The sequence below is a fragment of the Lonchura striata genome, chromosome 12 (genome assembly GCF_046129695.1).
Source record: "Lonchura striata isolate bLonStr1 chromosome 12, bLonStr1.mat, whole genome shotgun sequence".
In the NCBI taxonomy this organism is placed as follows: Eukaryota; Metazoa; Chordata; class Aves; order Passeriformes; family Estrildidae; genus Lonchura; species Lonchura striata.
Genome location: NC_134614.1, coordinates 688,830 through 709,482, shown reverse-complemented (window position 1 = coordinate 709,482; position 20,653 = coordinate 688,830). Strand labels below are relative to the sequence as shown.

General features: G+C 40.9%; 1 protein-coding gene across 1 annotated transcript in view; it reads right to left on the bottom strand.

Moving 5' to 3' along the window:
• The window catches only part of FGD3 (FYVE, RhoGEF and PH domain containing 3), a 102,762-nt gene that overhangs the window by 8,685 nt on the left and 73,424 nt on the right, over positions 1–20,653 (bottom strand). The window contains 10 exon segments of the mRNA XM_021539532.3: positions 173–325; positions 2,598–2,720; positions 6,629–6,691; positions 11,610–11,711; positions 12,201–12,231; positions 12,625–12,704; positions 14,508–14,600; positions 15,199–15,345; positions 16,916–16,974; positions 17,766–17,904. Of these exon segments, the coding sequence (XP_021395207.2) occupies positions 173–325; positions 2,598–2,720; positions 6,629–6,691; positions 11,610–11,711; positions 12,201–12,231; positions 12,625–12,704; positions 14,508–14,600; positions 15,199–15,345; positions 16,916–16,974; positions 17,766–17,904 (990 nt within the window).

Sequence of the window (20,653 nt, the reverse complement as noted above, 5' to 3'; positions counted from 1 at the left end):
GAACACTCACTATCTACAAACAGCATCCAGGCTGCAGGTGTGTTCAATAAGATTTATAGGTCAGAGGATTAAATACTATATTGGGGCAAAAAAGAAAACAAATTTGATCATTTTTAATAAATACACTAAAAAAGGAGAGAGTCTCACAAAGTTTCTTAGCCAAAGACTGTACCTCTGCAGCTAGTCTTTTCTTCTGTTCCCCAACTGCTTCCACCCCAGGGCTGCAGGGGCTTGCTGGGAGCTGCAGGAAACACTCTTTACACACTCGATTATGGCGGCTGTTATCTGCAAGTGGCTTAAACTCAGAGCATTTTGCACAGATCACCTGTAACAGACAGATGGTGTTTAATTAGTCATGTTTAAAACACAACCCTTTATCAAAGAAATTGACTTCAGAATGGTTGTTAGTAAAGAAAAACTCTATGAAAGATAACGTAAATGTAAGATAGAGAGACCAATATAATATTCACTATATCTACCTCCATTAATAATTAATGTGCTTGTGATCCCATGCCATATAGCAAAATACCAAATAAAAGAAAACTTATGTCTTTGGGGAAATACTGTGTGACTAACATCATGCAAGTTTGCTTTTCTTGTCTTTTCCTACAGGCTTTTATAAGTCAAAAAGAGCTTAAGTTGATGAAGCAATTGGTGCTTTTTAATGGTCTAAGAAGGACTGATTTTCAGAGTGAAAGTGGCTGATATTCTTCATCAAGTCTCTCAATTCTTGGAGAACTGAGTAATCCAGAAAGTACCAACTATTTTAAGAACATAGTCCAATATATTATCCATTAAAAATTATTTGTCTGCCTCAGCTGCCAAGAGCGTGCAGTGGCACATTTGGCCCAAGGCACCAGTGCTTGGAAAAAATGCTGGATCATCAGCTCCAAAACCTGTTTTAATGCTAAAAATTTGTCTCTAATACACCTGCTCCAGGGAGAAAAACTGTCCCCAGTGTCAGCCTGATGGACATTGATTCTGAATTTCTGTACAATAATAACCAAAAACCCACAGCACACACATATGTTGTTACATGGTTCACTGTAAGACTTAATTACTATTTGAAGAGGACTGCCTTAATTCAGGGAGTGTTACCCAAACAAAAGCAAGACAGCATTTTTAGCAATATGATAGTCTTTCCTTGAGAAAAATTAACTTTAATTCAAATGCTATTGCCACACCACAAAGCATGGCACAACAAACAACGGTTTAACAATAAATTAATTCTGTAATTCTTGTTATCTCTCAGTTCCTGGGAGAAAGCCATTATTTCATTTCTTTAGTAACACTGACTTTCCAATGGAATATTTTAAACGCCCAGAAATGTATTTCATGATTTAATTAAAAAAACCCAGAAGGTTGAAAGTCCCAAGTCTATGGTAGAAATGCCTCCTCCACAGCAATTTAATTTCAGTTACTGAGACTGAGGTTTCCTTAAACATCTTCACTATACATTTAGATCTCTCTGCAGCTGAAAATTTATCTCTACTTCAAATGACTAACATTATTTAAATAACATTACTCTTACTGTTACATTAGGAACACTGAATGTGGTTTCAAATTATTTTGCAGAAATCCCTCTCATCTTGGCCATGGCTATGATTTAGGGAAAGGAAAAGACAATTCAGCCATCAATAAATGGCTCTAGGGGAGATGGCTAAGGGCCTTCAGCAACCCAGCCTTGCCTCTCTGAGATGGATTTTGTTTGGTTTTTCAAGCAGGAGGAAAACACTTTTGCACATTTCTTTAGGGAAAGAAATGCAGAATGACAGAGTATGCTGAGTGGAAAGGGATCCACAAAGATCACCAAGTGCAGCACCTGGCCCCACAGAGGGCATCCCCAGGAATCACACTCTATGCCTGAGTGTTGTGCAAACACTCCTGGAGCTCTGGCAGATTTGGTGCTGTGACTGCTTCCCTGGGGAGCCTGTTCAAGTGCCTGACCACTCCCTGGGGGAAGAACGTCTTTCTAACATCCATCCTAAACCTGCCCTAACACAACTTGAGGCATTTCCCTTGGGTTCTAGAAAGACATCACAGAAAGATGTAAGAGTCTGCCCCTCCTCTTCCCCTCAGAGAAAGTTATTGACCCAGTGAATCTCCCCTCAGTCTCCTCTTCTCCAGGCTAAAGAGAAGTGCCCTCAACTGCTCCTCACATGGCTCCACTTCACCATCTTCATTGCCCTCCTTTGGATACTCTCTAATAGCTTAGTATCATCTTTAATATTGCATGTCCAGCTGTTCATTTTAGAAGAGCTGCTGTCTGGGTGACGTGAGGCTGTCTTAAGGCCATTGCTTCTGCAAACAAACTATAACCCCCTCCCCAGATACACGCCCACCCCTAGGAAAAGCACCACCTTTCTCTTCACTGAGGCACTGAATTTGCCTTTAAACCAGCACAAACTAGGACTCTTGCACCAGTTTTGCTGTTTTCCCCCCGATATCCAGAGAGTAAAGCAAGTGGAAAAACCTGCTCTGTCAATGACTTGCCATGAACCAGAATGTCTTTTAGTCCCTGCACTGATAAAATTAAAAATGGTCTTCAACGGTCTCTGCAGAAGAAACTCAAGAGCTGAGCATGCTAGGATACTTACTGCCCCACACTGCTTACAATGGTGCCGCCTCTTTGTGATGGAATTGAAGCTCTCGCCGCAGCTCTTACAAGACTGTTTCTCTTTGTCTCGCTTGGATTTGGAAGATTTCTTAGAGGAATCACTCTGAAATTAAAAGTACAAATATGTGATTAAAAAATAATAAAAAATAATGGCAAAATTGTTCATAGAGTTCTACTGACAAAGATCCTCTTAGGGGTTCACACCATTTTGGGAAAGAATTTGCATGACTCCACTACTTGCCTCAGCTGGAGGGCTGGCTCAACCATCAGGGGGTCTTGGGAGGACATAATGTGGTCTCAGCCCCTCATCTTCTTACTGCCACAGAGCAATCCCCTCTCCCTCTCAGTGAAGAGGTGGAGGAATGGCCCAGGTTGGTGTCTCAAGCAAACCTCCCTTCCAGCACTCACCTCCTTTTTTTCAAGGTACATGTTGACTTTGTGAGTGCGCTGGAACCTTCCCTCCCTTGGTGGGAAGATGTGAAGATCTGGGGGAATATGGCTTGACTGAAGAAGCGAATGGTGCTAGGAGTGGACTTTGCACCACCCAACTTCAAATGCTTAATTTAAGAGTTTTCTTAGTCTCCCTTCCAGCCCAAGATGAAGCATATGGCTCCTCAGGGAGGCAGGGACATCTACACCAGGGATCTACATTTATCTGGGACCTGCTGTCTAGATGGCCAGGCAAGGTTAGCCTCTAAATCCAAGCCAATACGTAAAGTCACTCAGCAAACCCTATTGCATAATTTCCTGGTAAATTTAATAGCATTCCTGGATCCAGTGTAAACTGGACTTCCCATGCCTGGAGGTGTTTACGGCCAGATTAGATTCAGCTCTGAACAATCTGCTCCAGTGGAAAGTGTCTCTTGGAGTGGGGTTGGAACGAGATGATCTTTAGGGTCCCTTTCATCCCAAACCATTCCATGATTCTATGATTAACATGCCAATGTGTAGAACAGAAAAATATAATGTGCTGTATACAGATGTCTTTAAGTGTTTGATGAATGCCAGCAATATTTCACAGTATTTTTCAACTCTGTCAGAATACAGTGAGAACAGAAGAGTTTGCAACACTGCTATTGTAGCTGCAGAAAAGATAATAAAAATGAAAAGGTCTTTATTACTTGGCAAATTCCAGAGAGCTATTATAGAAGAAAGACTTTTTCAACAAGATATTATTTTAACTGCTGACACTGAAAAAGAATTTTTAAAAAAGTTCCTTTCCATTCCTGTGAGAGGAGACCTTCCTGCACTGGCAGTGCCCTCATCCCACCACCCAGTGATGGCTCAGGTGACCTTACCACATACTCTTAACACATCATCTGAACAAAGAGGTTTTTGTAGCAAACAAGGACATGCATTGTAACTCACATTGTTCATCATAGATAAATTTAACAGTCACTTTGCAACTGTGTCCTTTATTACACAGGCTACTTTATTTACTACTGATGCCTTTTAAGAGGTGCTAACACAGAGCTGTCTTCAGCATCTTGATAATAATGAACTTGAATAATTGCCATATTTCTCATCTTTCTCAATATAGCCAGCTCTGTTTTGAAGCTGCTGAGTCTGACAGGAAAAAAACACTCACATAAAATCTATTCAGAGTCAGGATCTACTTCTTTCAGGCTAGGCTGTTTTGACTGCTAATTTGCTTTTTCTCTACTGCTTTTAACTCTCTAAATCTCTACAGTTTCCTTGAATTTTAAAATTCTGGTGGAAAAACAGCATATATACCAGCAAGAGGTACAGATTATGTAACTGCAAGATGAAGGCTTGTGGCAGGCCTTTTTAGGTGAGCAGACATCTGAACTTAGTGAATTATGCAGCCTTCATTTGTTTCTGATATGCAGGGGAGAATCACCAAAAAGCTGGTAGGAACAGCAAGAAAACCAGTGGGCTTAGGAGACTGCTGTCACCATTATTTATTACTTGCTATATAGTTGGAGAATCACACAGTCTGGTTTGGGGTGGAAGCGATCTTAAAGCCCATCCAGTCCCACCCTGCCATGGGCAGGGACACCTTCCACTACCCCAGGGTGCTCCAAGCCCCAGTGTCCAACCTGGCCTTAGACACTTCCAGGGATCCAGGGGCAGCAACACCTTCTCTGTACCAGGTATTTCATTCTGTCTGGGCCAATGTTGTTCATGTAACTCATAAATACAGTCTGACGAGACTCTTACATGAGCAGACACATGAACTACAAAGCATTTTCAATTCTCTTCCTTCTCATTATGCTCTTTCAGGTGTATTTTCCATTCATAAACTATCTGGAGTAACCCACAGTTGGGTTGCAATCAGCAAGTGCTTCTGGAAATGCTTGTTATAAGTGAAAAATAATTTTAAATTATATAGCAGATTTTTTACTTTGTAATCTTGTTTGTTTCTCTACATGGCAACATTATACTGGCAAGACATTTTCCACAGGTTCATATTTCCTTCTGCATACAGAAGTCTGAGCAGTAAGACAATTCATCAAAAGAGGTACCATGATGCTGTAGACAAGCAGATGATCCTTTCTGCAGTAGGACTTAATTGTCTAGTTATGCAAACATGAACGTGAACACTGAAGAAAATCCCAGAAACCTCTCAGGCAAGCTGGGGAAGCACAGGAAGGAGCTCCCAGTGTGCTGGCCACCACTACCACCAAGTTGTTTGCATGTGAAGCTGTTGAGCACACAGTATATTGCTCGTGCTCTCACTGAACTGTACTAAAGGGATGTCAGCACTAAAAAATTAATATTTTGTGAAACTGCAACTATTATTCATTATTCTCATGATATTATAAATTTTTAGCAAAATTAAGAGTCCAGAATCAATGCTACACAATTTGGGCTATTTTTAACTTTGTCTTTTTGATCAACTCCATTTATTTTTCTATGTCAGGAATTAAATTTTTCATTAAATACATGATTTAAGGAAAATTACTTAACATATCAAGATATTCTATCATATGCAAACCACTGCCACAACAATTTGTAATCAGCTAAAAAGATACAAGGTTTTATTTAATTACAAATAAAATGTATATACTTAAGACCAAACAAATTTTTTATGTAGGCTTGGGGTTTTTTTTTTAGTAGTATAAAACATCTTTTTTTTTTTAAGTAGCCCACTAAATACAGCATCTGTAACTCAAGGCACAAAGCACTAATCACAAAACTGACTGTAAATAAAGTAAAAATTGTTAAGTGAAAATACTAAGTAAGGACAAAAAATAACTAGCATGAAGCATACTAATCACAAACACAAAGTATATTTTGTTTTCGTGGTAGCCAATGTTTTACAGGCCAGAGACATATAAAAGTACTATCATGTCTTCCTCTGCAATAGCAGAAACATGGAAAGCATACTGTGGAAGAAGTGCTACTCAAAATGTGGTTCTAGAGATGAAATCCTGAATTACACAATGCAACACCATTAATCAGATAGGTTTCCTGGTATCTTTTTGCCCTTCTCCTTTCAATCAGTGTAGATCCCTATCACAATTTAAATACATGCACACAAAACCAACCAACCAACCAAAAAAAACCCCACCAAAAATCCCCACAAAACAACAACACACAAAAAAAGCCCACACAAATCTCCCCCGCTCCAAACCCAGTGCTACAAACTGAAGAAACCAACTCTGATGCACGTGCAGCATACATCCACTACCAAAGGAGTTATATTGCTTTAAGTCTATTAATGCTTTGAGGAGAAACCTCCAGGCATCCAGCACTGTTAATAAAGTAACGTCGACTTTCTAACCCAGCAAATTGGTTGGAGAGTTTATTTCCTGGTTTTTGTGACACATCTGAGCAGGATTCAAATTTCCTGATGCTGCAAATGGCAACTAGCTGTGGGTATAACTTCACCAGTAAACTAATGACAGCACAGCTGAGGCCACAGACAGCAGGATATAAACCCTATAAAACCTATATTGAAGTATGATTATTTTTTCCTGCTATAAAAGAAACATAACCCACCTCCCAACACTGCTCTGACTAAAGTAATAGCTTCAAATTACTCACCCCTCCTAATGCACCACCACCATCTGCTCCTGGCATTGATTCAACTGAGCTGGTGCTGGCTATCTGAGGAGAAAGAGAATGACAGAATAGTTTCAACATGGACATTCTTCCTCAAATATATTAAACACTGAAAAGAAAGGAAAAGGAAAAGGAAAAAAAGGAAAATGAAAAGGAAAAGGAAAATGAAAAGGAAAAGGAAAAGGAAAAGGAAAAGGAAAAGGAAAAGGAAAAGGAAAAGGAAAAGGAAAAGGAAAAGGAAAAGGAAAAGGAAAAGGAAAAGGAAAAGGAAAAGGAAAGAACAAGGGGGGAGGGTGTTGGGAAGAGAAAAGAAAAGGTTGGCTTTTAGGCCCTCAACTCTTTGCTTGTGAGCACACTTTAATCCACAAAATCAGATCACGGAATCATAGAATTGAAATGGACCTTAAAGCTCATCTTGTTCCAGTCCCCTGCCATGAGCAGGGACACCTTCCACTACCCCAGGTGCACATGCTGCATATGTGCTCAGCCACCCTCAAATACAGGATGGGCTCTGATGTGGATGATTTTACAGATGGCACTGAACTGACAACCTGCCTTTGGGTGCAACCTGTGCCTGTCCCTTACGTGCTATAGAATGCCAGTGCCAAAGTTTGAAGGACACTTCTCTATTTGAGCGTACCAGCCAGACCAGCAAAAGCTCTGTGAGGGCACTTGATTCTGAGAGGAACAGAATTTACTCTATTAAAACACCACACAGTTAAGTTTGTCTTTTTCACAATGCATTTCAATCCCAAAATAAATGCAAAATGGCTTCTCCATTTATTCAGTTATGGAGGTGTATATGTACTAAATAGGCACAGATGTTTGCATATCTATATATATTTCTATAGAGTTCATATATAATATTAATATATATGTGTGCCACATACATAGACATATATACATTCAATAGTATTCAATACATAAAAGGCAAATGAGCTTTGTACATTGAGTACCAAAATCACAGATTACACTCTAAAAAGAATGGAAAACCATCTTTTCTGCAAATTGATTTACAGGGAGTTTGCTAGTTTACATGAGGTTTTCAAATTAGTAGATTCTTTATGATAAATTATCCTGTTATTCCCATAGTCATTCCTCCTTTGCCAATCAGACAACATCTCTTATTTCAATATTATCAGTAAGAGCCTGAATGAGATATGCAGGACTCCAGGCAGCTCTTCAAAATGCAGTTTATTGTATTCAAGATGTTAAAACAGTCCACAGTTGTCGGTGACAGAGCCTGTGCCTACAGCTGTCAGCTCCAGCTGCAGACAAGACTGAAGACTCTTTAATTTTGGTTACAATGTATTATATACTTTGCTGAGCATCTTAAGATGCATCTTACAGAACTACGAATCTACCTTAACTTTTACTATAGCCTATCATAACTATTATAATTGCCATATTCATGTTACTGTTCTCCAATCACTAAAAGTTAGTATGCTACAGTTTAAGCTAGAAGTTGTTTTCCAGTTTTATAGCAGTGGAAAATTCTGAGACCTTTTTTTCTACGTGCATCATCGGCAGACTTTTTTGCCTGTGGTATCCTTCTGCTTGGTAAAAACATCTTCATGTTTGAGGTGGGTTAATCCTTTGCTCTAAGCCATAAAAAACCCCTTCTAACATGCCCTTTGTTTTCTCAGCTATCCAGTAAAACTGGCTCAGCAATTCTTTTCTTCTACATCAAAACTTGCTTTCATTTCTATTCCTTCTTCAGATTCTACATTCAAAAATCTTTCTGCCAAGCATACAAATCTGTGAGACTTTCTTGTCAAACTTTCATCCTTCCCAACAATTACCAAAATGGCCAGTGCATTTTGGCACTCTGGCTTCATTTCATTTTAAAGCAAGAAGGTCAATCTCTGAGTGGCCAAATTGAAGGGCTATCCATTCTGACCCTTCATTGGATCTATATACATTCTAATACAATCAACCAACTCTTTGGAACAAGGAAAGGAGCAAATGCATCCCCTGGGGCCAGGGCTGTGACACCCTAGAGCACTTTCTCAGGGAATTCAATTGAATTAAGGGAAGCATCTCTATTCAGCTCTAACCAGCTACTTCTGCCTCTGCAAAAACCATCAACCCTAAGGTGTTCACATCATCTGTTCCTCAGTCCTCTGCAAAGGGGCTTTTTTCACTGGAATCCTAATCAACCCAGGGTTTTACTCTGCCTAGTAAAAGGACATCTGTGTGGTGTGATGGGACTTGGAAAAAGAAAAATGTAGGGGAAAAACAGGGTTTGAAGAAGAGCTTGAGAAAACCCCCAACAAATTTAGGGAAAAGAGTAAATTCCTCTAGTTGCCTATCCAGATCCCCATGTCTGTTTGTTTATTTGGAACAATGGGCTAAAAATCAAATACCCTCTATGCTTACCTGGAAAACATTTCAAAAGGGCTTCTCCCTGTTACATTACCATTATCACTCACAGTGTCTCAGAGCTGGTAACAATGCAATTATTGACATGTTTGTCAGAACCACCCCAGATCTATCGGGAAAGAAACAGCAGCATCTAACATTCACAATTTAACTAACAGAAGCATTCTCAATCTCAAATCATAGGGATGCTACTTCCACAGAGCTCAGCTCTCTGCAGCACTTTTCCTTGCCAGCCTTCCAAGACTGGACAAACTGGGTCCGTTACCACACCAGGAGCCTCCAGCTCTTCTGAGATGAAGCAGTGGTGAAAGAGGTCCTTTTCCTTGGGAACATTTTTAGATGGTTTTAAAAACACCTTTCACATAGCCTGGAAATGCTGCAGGTGAAAATGGAGGAACTAAAGCACAAAGGAATCTGAAAGCTTTCTAAAACCACTTTCTAAAATTACTACTGCTACCATTACCTGGTCTGGCACTGATTGGCAATGACACTGGATACTCCCCTCCTGACAGGTAAGCGTTCATCAATTGCTGAAGACCTGCACAGGCATAATCTAAAGACTAGGTCAAATTTCAGATCTCTCCACCTCCCAGAAACCACAAATCTTCTGTAGGGAGATTTCAGGCTGACACCAACCCAAAATGCTGGTATGAGCTCACGTGAGTCAGCAGAGAAACACAAGCATAGTCAGAGTTGAATACACTGGTCATGAACTGCAACCAGTCCTAAGCACTGTAACAGGGAAAATGTATGGCCAGGATGGGAAAAAATCAATTTGACTCTTTTTGTACAGGCTAATTTCTAGTAGCTGTTACAGATGCAGACAGGAATCCATGAGTGCCTATCATGGATTTATCACTATTTCTTCAATCATGAGAGAAAAAAAAAGGGCCACTTTTTCCTCTCAAGTTGCTGCCCAATATTCCATAGATGCTATGTCTGGTGACTACTACCTAGTGCAGTGTATGGCAGTTAGAATGTTCTCAGTATTTGTCCAGTTTTCCTTAAAGAAATACTTTCAGCTCATTTTAACTGACAGCAATTTCTGTCACATTTAGCTGTGACACCAGTTTCAAAGCTGATTACTAGAGAAGATACTCTCCTAAAAATGTGGGTTAAAATGCTGGCATTAAAGAAATTACAGTACAGACTGCATTAATATTTCAGACAGGGATAAACCAGACTCGTGTTCTGCTTGGCTTTCATGAAAAGTAGAGTATAAATATGAGGCTACACCATGAACACAGAAGCAAAATCAAATTGAATTTGCAAGCAAGATAATAATAATGGACTTGGCCAGATGCCATGTTTTAATTACATACAAAGAAGTGTGCTTATTAGTTTGCTTATTAGATTTTTTTCCATCAAAGCATCCTGGCTCTGAATGCAGCCATAAGTTAACTGTAAATTATAGACATGAATTGACTATTTTCTATTTTTTTCCCCAAGTAATTTTAGCTGATGAATAGTTCAGTACAAGTGAACTACGCAAATTCAGAAAATGGCTCATTGCTGGCAGTTATCCATAGCAGAATTCTGGACTCTAAGGAGTGTTGAGGAGATCTTCACTGTCAGTTTGATTATGTGGGGATGAAAGGCATATCCAACATCTCTCCTGAGGCCTCATGGAAATCGGGCACATAAAAAATCCAGATTACTGAGTCACCAAATCAGTCCTGAATCTCCAACCAGAGATGTCAAAAATGGTTAGGTACCAAAACAAAAAAACTCAAACAAAGAATTTAGGAGGCAGGGGATGGGGAAGATAAAAAGCTCTTAAAGTTCAATCTCTGCAGCTGGACCTTCTCTCCCTCTGCTCCAAGATCTACCATGTCTGAAGTCATAAAGTCATAGGCAGAACTGTATGATATTCCTAAATATTTTGCCCTTTCAGGCCCCATTCCTCTTTAGTTTGTAGCAAATGCCTGTGGCTAAGGTTATCACCATCATTTTCAAGTTGAATGGAGAGATACAGACCTGATGCGAATACTTTTAAAACAAAATTCCTAGCAAACACAGACTGATATCTTACAGCTGTAAAGAAACAATAAAATTTCAGACTATATAATATACATAGTTGAAGAGTATTTTTCTGAAATATATTTACTATCTATAAGATAGTATTTTAAGATCCTTTTAAAATGCATAATTTTCCTTCTGAGTATTTAAAATATTTTAAATAATAATAAAATAAATTCAAAGAAATAATCCCAAAACACATCTCTGATGAGATGAGGGAAAAGTAATGAACAAAATTTCCCAGGGACACGAGTAACATTCCAGACTGCTAAGCACTCATAACATTGAGGAATTATACCTGTTCCGCTAAAAAAAGCCACCAGCCTGGAAAACATGCCTGATGAGTCTCTGGCATTGAATTGTCCTGGGTAATTTATTCTGTATCTGCATGGCTGAGTAACTGTGACTGATACACATTTGAGAGCCAGAGAAATGGAGATCACTGCCCTGTAATGTCATATAAAAATCCAGAACAAGACTCCACTATTTTAAAGTTAGCTGTGCAAGTCTTAACTGTTGGTAAAACTGTTCTGGCAAAGGAGAATGAAGCACTAGTACTTACTGAAGAATCAGGAAGATGGTCCTCCTCTTGTGAAAAAGAGCTATTGAAAGCTCTGAAGGTCTCACTGTTCTGTTTGTGCTTTTCTATTGTGGCTTGAATGACCTGAGACAAAGATGTCAGCAAAGATGAGAAGCATCACAAAAAAAAATTCTCTCATAGGAAGATGGATAGGATTATCATTTGGTGAAAAACACTTACACATGTATAAATGAAAGGGAAACATAAAAACCTTAAGTGGTGGTGTTAAACCCATTATTGTTTCAGTCAAGAACTAAGACTGCCATCAGACAGTGAGTGTCTCTACAAGTCAAACTGGAAAAATATACAAGGTCTGATGCCTCAGTCTCTTCTCATACTGGGCTTGAGGAATGCAGGAAAGGGGAGCCCAGCTGGAGTCCCCTGATACTTTCTGGGGCCAGCTGGTCAGCACCAGGACCCTGACTGAGCTCCACACTTCTCCATGAACAACTCCACCACACTGGCCCACCCAGCTTCCCTGCACAGCCACATTAATTCAGAACCCCAAAACAATAATTTCAAAGGCTGCCTGCATGGTGATCGCCCTCCTTATCATTGTTGCTTTGTACTAACATGAATCCATTCCCTCTTCTCCTCTTCTGTCCTGTTAAAACAAAAGAAAAATAGAGAAAACATCATCATTCTACTTAAAATGTTTTCAATAAATTAGATTCACAGCTTTATATCCATTATGTTTTTAGCTTTGCGATCCACTATTTTAAAAACAATGGTAATTATTGACAGTAATTATTACCAAGTGCCAATAATACTTGAATTGTTCACACAGTGGACCCTACAAACACTACTAAAAATACTGTAAGCATTCAATAAAGGCAATCAACACACTTGGACTAAGGGCCAACATTCTCTTACATATCTAAGTTACCCACCTCTGTTGCTCACCTTGTGATTTAAAGCTCTGTCACACTAGCACAGCCCGTAGATCAATTTCTCCTCACATATTCACAAACCTTCAAAGACAGAACAAATATCATACCTGGCTTGTAGTTCCAATGATCTCTTTTTTCCTGTTATGGAAAATGTATGAGCCACATTTTGCTTGGCAATTTCTTGGACCTGTAAAAAGCACATGAGCTTTTTACTCATTGACCTTGTTTTTCCAACATTTTAAATTACTTACAAATACAGTCCTTCGAAATGCTTACTCTAAAGGATCATTTGGAATAAAGTATAGAAGTAGAAAAAATAAGGGACTGCTTCCATAGTTACCTGTCTTGCTACAAAACTTGTGTGTCTGTATCACCAATCAGACTTCTACAGCAGCAGGGGGAGATGGCTCGTGTACCAGCCAGGGGACAAGGTAATGCTCTCAATCCAAACATGTCACATAGTCACCATTATTCTGCTCCCCTTTGAATGATTCTTATAAAACCTTTAAAAGCCCAGCTGTCAGAGACTGAAATGTTATAATTTATGTCTTAAACATTTTAATGAAAGATTTTTACTTGTTACAGCAAAACTGCAAAAGCTGCAGAGAAAACCACCAAAACCCTGAATGGAGCCATACACAGCTCATTGATGAAGATAAGATAAATTGACTCAGGGGAGAAGAATACATTCAGAGAGGGATCAAGCTTAGTACCTTCAGGGTGGAGAGGTTTTGAGTGTGTGATGAAAAAGCCTCTGATCCCAGCAGGGAACACCTATCCTCTGCTGTGCAGAGGAGCTCAGCTGTGGGCTCCCTCACCTTGGCAAAAGCTGCAGCCACATGAAGGACAGCAGAGTCATGGCCCATCAAAGACCACCCCGCAAAGGGGTCTTCAGACCCTGAACCAGAGATGATGCAACAGATCCATAGTGTTGCAAAGGACAGTGTCAAGTGTGCCCTACACAAGGGAGGCACGTGGGCATTCCCACCTGGCCCAAACCAATTTATTAATGCACTGGATTCCATACTTTACAGCGACACGTGTCAGGGTAACCCTCACCACCAAGAGCAGATGGAGGGAGCAATGAAATGTTGTTGAGACCCTGGGAAGGGTGATATGCTTCCACCTAACCTATGTCACTCTCTCCATGTCTCCCCATGCATGGACACTTTTTTTTCTATTTCTGTCTTTATTTTTCTCTTTCTCTTTACCTCTTTTACTATTAAATACAATATATCACTTTTTTTTTGCACCAACATCTAACTTCATTTGGTTTTAATCAAGTTTCAGGGTATATTTTGAACCTTTCTGGATTTGATCCATTTTATTCACAAAGGCTTAGTTTCCTTTGGTCTTCTGTGTTAAGCTGGTTCGTAACACCAACCAACCAAAAAAACTCAAAAAGAGAATCATAGAATCATTAAGGTTGGAAAAGACCTTCAAGATGCTCAAGTCCAACCATCAAAACAGCACCATCACATTCACCACAAAACCATGTTCTCAAGTGCCACATCCACATGTTTTTTGAACACTTCCAGAGATGGTGACTTCACCATTTCCCTGGGCAGCCTGTGCCAGGGCTGGACAACCATTTCCGTGAAGAAATATTCCCTAATATCTGGTGCAACTTGAGGCTGCTTCCTCTCATCCTGTCACACGTGAGAAGAAGCCAACCCTCACCTGGCTACACCCAACTTTCAGACAGTTGTAGAAAGCGACAAGGTCTCGCTCCTTATCTCCAGACAGAATTGCCCCAGGTCCCTCATAAGACTTGTGCTCCAGACCCTTCTCCAGCTCTGCTGCGCTTCTCTGCACATACTCTGGCACCTTAAGGTCTTTCTTGTAGTGGAAAAGATGCATTGATCCAAAGGGATCCAAAGCTAGGTTTTAAGATTCTATTATATTTTTACATAAATATAATGTTACATATTTAAATTCAGCAGGGATCCAAAGCTATCAAGAACATTAAAAAAAGGGAAGAGATTCAAACCTGCAGTCCTGCAATGTCCATCTTCTCTCGGACACTGAACTTCTGGCCGATCAGCCTCAGCTTTGGCACACAGTACAGCACCATGCTGTTAAACTGCAATAAGGCAAGAGTTTAACTTAGGCAGTAACATGCTGGACATAGCCTGCACTGTGAAAGTTGAGAGCTCTAGTGTGTTTTACTCTAAGATATAATTCTCAAGAAGAGATTTAAGGTGAAATTGAGGTGAATGGATCATTACAGAAAGAAGTGGGCAGACAGAAACACCACATCAGCCAGTCACTTCTCCCTTCTGCTCCCCCTCTGAATTGGACTGTCTTGAAAGCATGAGAGCTCTTTTCCCAGTGCTAGTGAGAGCAGGCCATCTCCTGCAGGAAGGTGGTTTGGCTGGAAACCACCTCCTGTGGCACTCTGCCACATATAACAAATCCTTGAGGAAAAAGCTACAAGAGAAAACTGCTGCTCAGAAGGAGTAGCTGGGCTCAGCTGGTGAATGCTTTTTGGCTTTAGGCCTAGGAAGATGGAAATATACCACAGAATCATAGATTCAAAGGATGGTTTGGGTTGGAAGGGTCCTTAAAGCCTATTCCACCCCCTGCCATGAAAAGGGACCCCTTCCACTAGACCAGTATGCTCTAAGACCCGTCCAACCTGAGCACAGCCCTGAAAATAAAAGAGCAACTGAAACACTCACCAGGAATAAATACCTGTCCTGTGCTGTGCCATTCTTAGCTGAAAGTTTCTGAATGTGTCCTTCTTTAATGAGCTCGTTGGCTGGGTTAACAATATCCTCTTCACCACCCAGGCGCTCATAGACTTCCAAAAGCTTGTGCATCTTTTCCTGCCAGTACAAACCCCCAGCAATTTAAGTTAAAAAAAAAAAAAATCCATGTTTTCTATTGCCCACTGTTTAACTTCTGTGGTAAATATATGTAAGTTGAAAGAAAACAGTCTTTCACTTCCACTGTAGCTTTGCATTTATATTAAAACCCATTGCATACTCTTCAGTGCTATTCCCCACTCCAGATTAGTCACACTGGATTAGTTATACTTGGATTGTACCATTTAATGACACTTCGAGATAAATTTATTTGATACTTTTAGACTATTACTATTCAACAATAAATATGTATCATAGAATCATAAAGTCTGAAATAAATCTCTAAGACCATCAGGTCCAAATATTAATCTTTGGAACTTATTTTCTTTTCTTCTTTTCTAAAGAAGCAATGTCCAATAAAATCAATACCCAAGCTGGACACCTGTTCATTACCAAATAATGGAAGCATGATTTATTTTTTCTACTGCACCACAAGAGGAGTAAGCAGCCAATAATGAATTCAACCCCCCACTAACTTTTGGGGATTTTGCTACAGTATTCACTTTCAGTCTGGCAAAATTATTATAGCAGCCTTTTCCAATGGGTTCTTGTGTACTAACAGAAAAAGCAACCAACACAGAAAATAATGAGCCAACGAGTTGTTTCATATTCCTGATATCTGCAGATACTGTACAAACCCCCAGGAGTTGTTAAGAGGCCCAAAACCAGAAAAATTTCCACCAAAATATATTCTTATCAAGAGAACATGCCAGACTCAAATAGAAACAGATGGTTTCCTAACTATGTTTTCAGACATACTCGCAATACACAGACATCAGCTGGCTACTTCCCCACAGCAGCCACAGGAAACGTGGTCTCATGGTGTCCCCACCAGCGGGGGGAGGAAGTAATGGTATGATAGGGAAGTGAATATAAACTTGGACCCCCAAATGTTCAATGGGTGCTATGCCAGATACACAGCATTTCAAGTCTGTTTGATACAAAATATCCTGAGACACATGGGTGCACCAAAAGGATAACATCTGCAGCTGTAAAGCCCATTTATTTTAATGCACTAGCCCTTCTATATGTAAAACATGTGCTAATGTCCAAAATCTCCACAGTCTGCCCAGCTTTTGAAGCACAGCTTTCTGAAGCTATCGATGCATGCAAAATGAACATTCTGGCCCACTTAAGATGGGCCAAAATCAAATCAAAGCTACCTTCATCCTGTTGAAGAACAGTAGGGCTAAAAAACCAGTGTGAAAATCTGCAAGGACACCTTGTGAATGGGCCTAATCGGAATACTTTCAACACTTTTCAAGGAAAAGCAAATAACAAGTTTTATGAAAACTTCCTTTTCCAACTCATTGGGTCCTTAAGAATGAGGGAAGTGGAATTTACGCCCAACAAGCCATAGAAAACTGCATTTACAATAAAAAGAACTCAGACACCCAACACATGTTTAAAGCCTGAGTGACAGTCAGATAGTCCTTTCCAGTTACCGTACTGAGCCTATTGCAATGGGAGGCCCTCAGTTTTGTCAAGTGTTTCAGTCAGATAATGATTCTGTTATGGAATTGCTACTCACCATCTTCCGGATGGCTGCATTGGAATGGTTTGCTGCTGTCGATATCAGCTCCAGTGACTCTGCAATAAAGGTACCAACAGTTATGCATTCTCTAGATTATATCTTTAATAGCACCCTGGGGGACAGGTTCACCTCTCTGAGTAGTTTTTCCTTCAAAATTAATGATACATAAGCAACTATAGACACAATCAGTTCTGCCTGTTCAACTGATCTATGTTTCATCTTTCTCTCCTAAAAATCTAGATGAGCCAAAGCACACAGTGACAAAGAACCCTCACTTTGTAGGAGTCACCTATCAAAAGTCAAGTCTCACTTAAGTCTTCCCAAGCATATTTTTAAGACTGTTTTCCTAAAACAGGGCTTGCCTGCTTATGGTGATATGGACACTGTTTTCGTTGAGATCAAAAACTCCTTGTAATCAAGAGAAGTCCATTTCTCTTGTTTCACCATATAAACAGTCTATCTGGCTTTCTTGGCAAGAAATACACATTTAAATACAATACAAATTTGAAACCATTCTCCCTTTCTTCCTCTGGCTACTGCAAGGATGTCTTCCTGTCTTTGTCCTTAGCCACACAATGGATTAAACTAAAAAGTTAGATGTTCCACTACATCAAACTTCAACATATTGTCACTGATTATTTGCCAAAGCTGCTTTCATTCCTAGAGCAGGCATTCCAACCCTTTTCTTCTCAACTCCAAAAGCATTCAAAATCCTTTTGTTTGGCAATAATTTGATTAATTCAAATCTCCATTTCTACCATAGTCCCGGTTGTAAGTATCTGAACACGTGAAGGAAAACTGCCCAAGATTTCACTGTGCTTTTAGACAGAGAGGCGTTTACGTGTACTTTCAGCATCTTTCCTGTCTGGAGATTCTTCTGGAAGTTTCTTTAAATAGTCCTTCAGGAGAAGCTCATAACGAGGAATCCTTTGCACTGGTTCAAGCATGTGATGCTGCAAGGTCAGGTTTCCACACACCTCCTGTTTCTGTAATGGAGAGCAAACAAAAACAGGAGGGTTTGTTTTTTTCCTGCCTTTGGTATATAACAGCAATGCAAAATGACCACATACAGCTAGAGGAGTGTACAGGAGTTTCACAAGCCATCATGGATCATTAGACTCATTAGGTTGGAAAAGACCCTTGAGATGATTGAGTCTAAACATAAACCTGTCACTACCAAGGCCAACTAAATCAAGTCCCCAAGTGCAACATCTGCATGTCTTTTAAATCTCTCCAGGGACAGTGATTCCATCACTGCCCTGGGCAGCCTGAGCCAGGGATGGACAACCCTCTCCATCAAGAAATTTTCCCTAATATCCAATCTAAACCTTCCCCTGGCACAGCTTGAGGTGATTTCCTCTTGTCCTGTTTCTTGTTACCTGGAAGCAGAGCCCAATCTCTCCCCCATCTGCCCCTTCCTGTCAGGGAGCTGTGCAGAGCAAGAAGGTTCCTCCAGAGCCTCCTTTTCTCCAGATTGAGCTCCTTTCCCAGCTCCCCTCCCTTCTCTGAACACACTCCACCCCCTCAAACTCTTTCTTATTGTGAGGGGCTCAAAACTGACCCCAGGATTCAAGCAATGCCCAGCACAAGGGATGGGCACTACCCTGGCCCTGCTTCCACACCAGGGCTGGAACAGGCCAAGGTGCCCTGGTTCTTCTTACCCACCTGGGCTCCTGTTCAGCCACTGCCACCAGCACCACCAGGACCTTTCCTGCCGGCCCTTTCCAGCCCCTCTGGCTCAGCCTGGAGGCTCAGGGGCTGTTGTGACCCAAGGATAAGACCTGGCACTTGGCCTTGTTCAACTTCAGATCACTGGGCTCGGATCCAGCCTCTCCAGAGCTGGAGAGCCTGACAGCAGATATCAGATCTGGCAGATTTTATGTGAATCTTCATCCCATGTCCAGTATTTTCTGCCAATATGCAACTACCTTCTTTCAGAAGGCTCAGAAAAAGCTCTTCCCAACCATAGCCCTGTGCAGCATTATTCTCTCAACTTCACGAAATCAAAATGCCCCCTGGAATGTATTGCTTGCCAGAGCTCACTGTATGAGCAGTAGACACACTGCTCACATATCAGCTTTGAAAGGCAGAGCTCTCTCAAATTCAGCTTCTTTTTCACTTGGCCAAGAAGGGGAGGAGTTTTGAGTCTGGTTACACTAAACATCATCCAATAAGGCACCAATGTGCTCTGCTTACAATGGCACTGAGTATAGCAGTGTACTTGTTTTCATAGGATCCTGTGAAGCTAAAGAATATTTCTGCTTAAAAGACGAGAGATGAGAATCTCAGTAAGAACCAGTAACTTGCTTTAAAGCACACAGGAAGTTTTTGCTAGTGATGTAATCTGACTCCACAGGAGCATGTTAACCACAGACACACACAAGCTCTTCTACACACAGCATTATTTTTACATCAGCCCACTAATGTGGTCTGTTGCAGTGTAAAACAGCCTCTCTACAGCCATGTTAATTTCACTGTGCATCTCTCAGAGAAAGGAACTTCTTTCAAGTATCTACAATTTCCTCATAAATATTCCAGCCCACACCACACTGCTGACTCGCTCCATTCCCACAGCAAGACTGGAGATAGTAGGATGAATGTCTGAGAGAAGAATATTAGCTATCCTTCCAGAAATTCAAAGGACTAAATTTGATAAGTCACAGTCATCAACTTATTAGTAACATTTGATTTTTGTTTTCTGCTTTCCCTAATATAACCTAATCAGTAACAGTGAATGCCTTATGCTGTATATTATATATACACTATTCCATTAGCAGCTCAGGTAGACAGTGCATCCCTGAAGGATCACAACACACTTCAACTGGTATGTTGAAAACTATCAGTGGTTTTTGATAGTGCAGAGATATGTCAGATGAGTGGACTAAACATTCTGGGTCCAATCTCTGCCTCCTGCAGCTATGATCACTGAGCAATGGAGAAGAAGGTGCAGTGTAGGTGTGACTAAATAACCTACAGTGCAATTCTGTCATCAGCAGGTTTACGAGGTGCATCTCCAGTGCCCACACTGCCTGGCAAGAGTCCTGCTCAAGCAACAGCTGCCCTTGGTGTGGAACCATGCAGACCGACAGGTTACACACATAATTTGTGTTGGAGGCTCATTGGTAGGAAGAGACAGGTGAATTTTAGAGAAGGGAGCTACCTGTGCTGTAGGGAAAACAGTCCCAAATGGATTACCCTGCAGAAAGTCATGGCTTGTCACAGGCTGAAGACATCAAAACACAGTGCTGGTATGCATGTCCTTTAGTGGGAGCAGGATGGGTACAGGCAGAAAAAGGGTAAGAGTAGCAGCATGGCAGGAAAGGATTTCCCCCAATCCTTTCTTCTCCAAACTTCTGTCAGAGTCTCTGACACAGCCCTAAACCTCCACACGGGGCCTCTCCTCTCCCAGCTTGCTAGGGGGTTACTTGACTCCTGACAGCTGGCCCAGCCACAGTCCTCCCATTTAGGGCAGGCAGCTGTGCTCCCTGCTCAGCTTAACCCACTCCTTGCCAGCTTTCCCCTCCCAAAGGATGGTATCTGCCTTTGCGGGACTGGCACAGGGATGCTTATGAGCATCCTGGAGCCTGCATCACTTCAGCTGGCCCAGGGGATGAGCAGGATAGAGGAGTTTTATGGATACATCAGCATAACCAGAGCTCTTCCCCTCTCCCTGCTCAGCTTCTTGTGCATTTATGAGAAAACGTGAAAATCCGTGTTAAGTACCCTCCTGTGGAG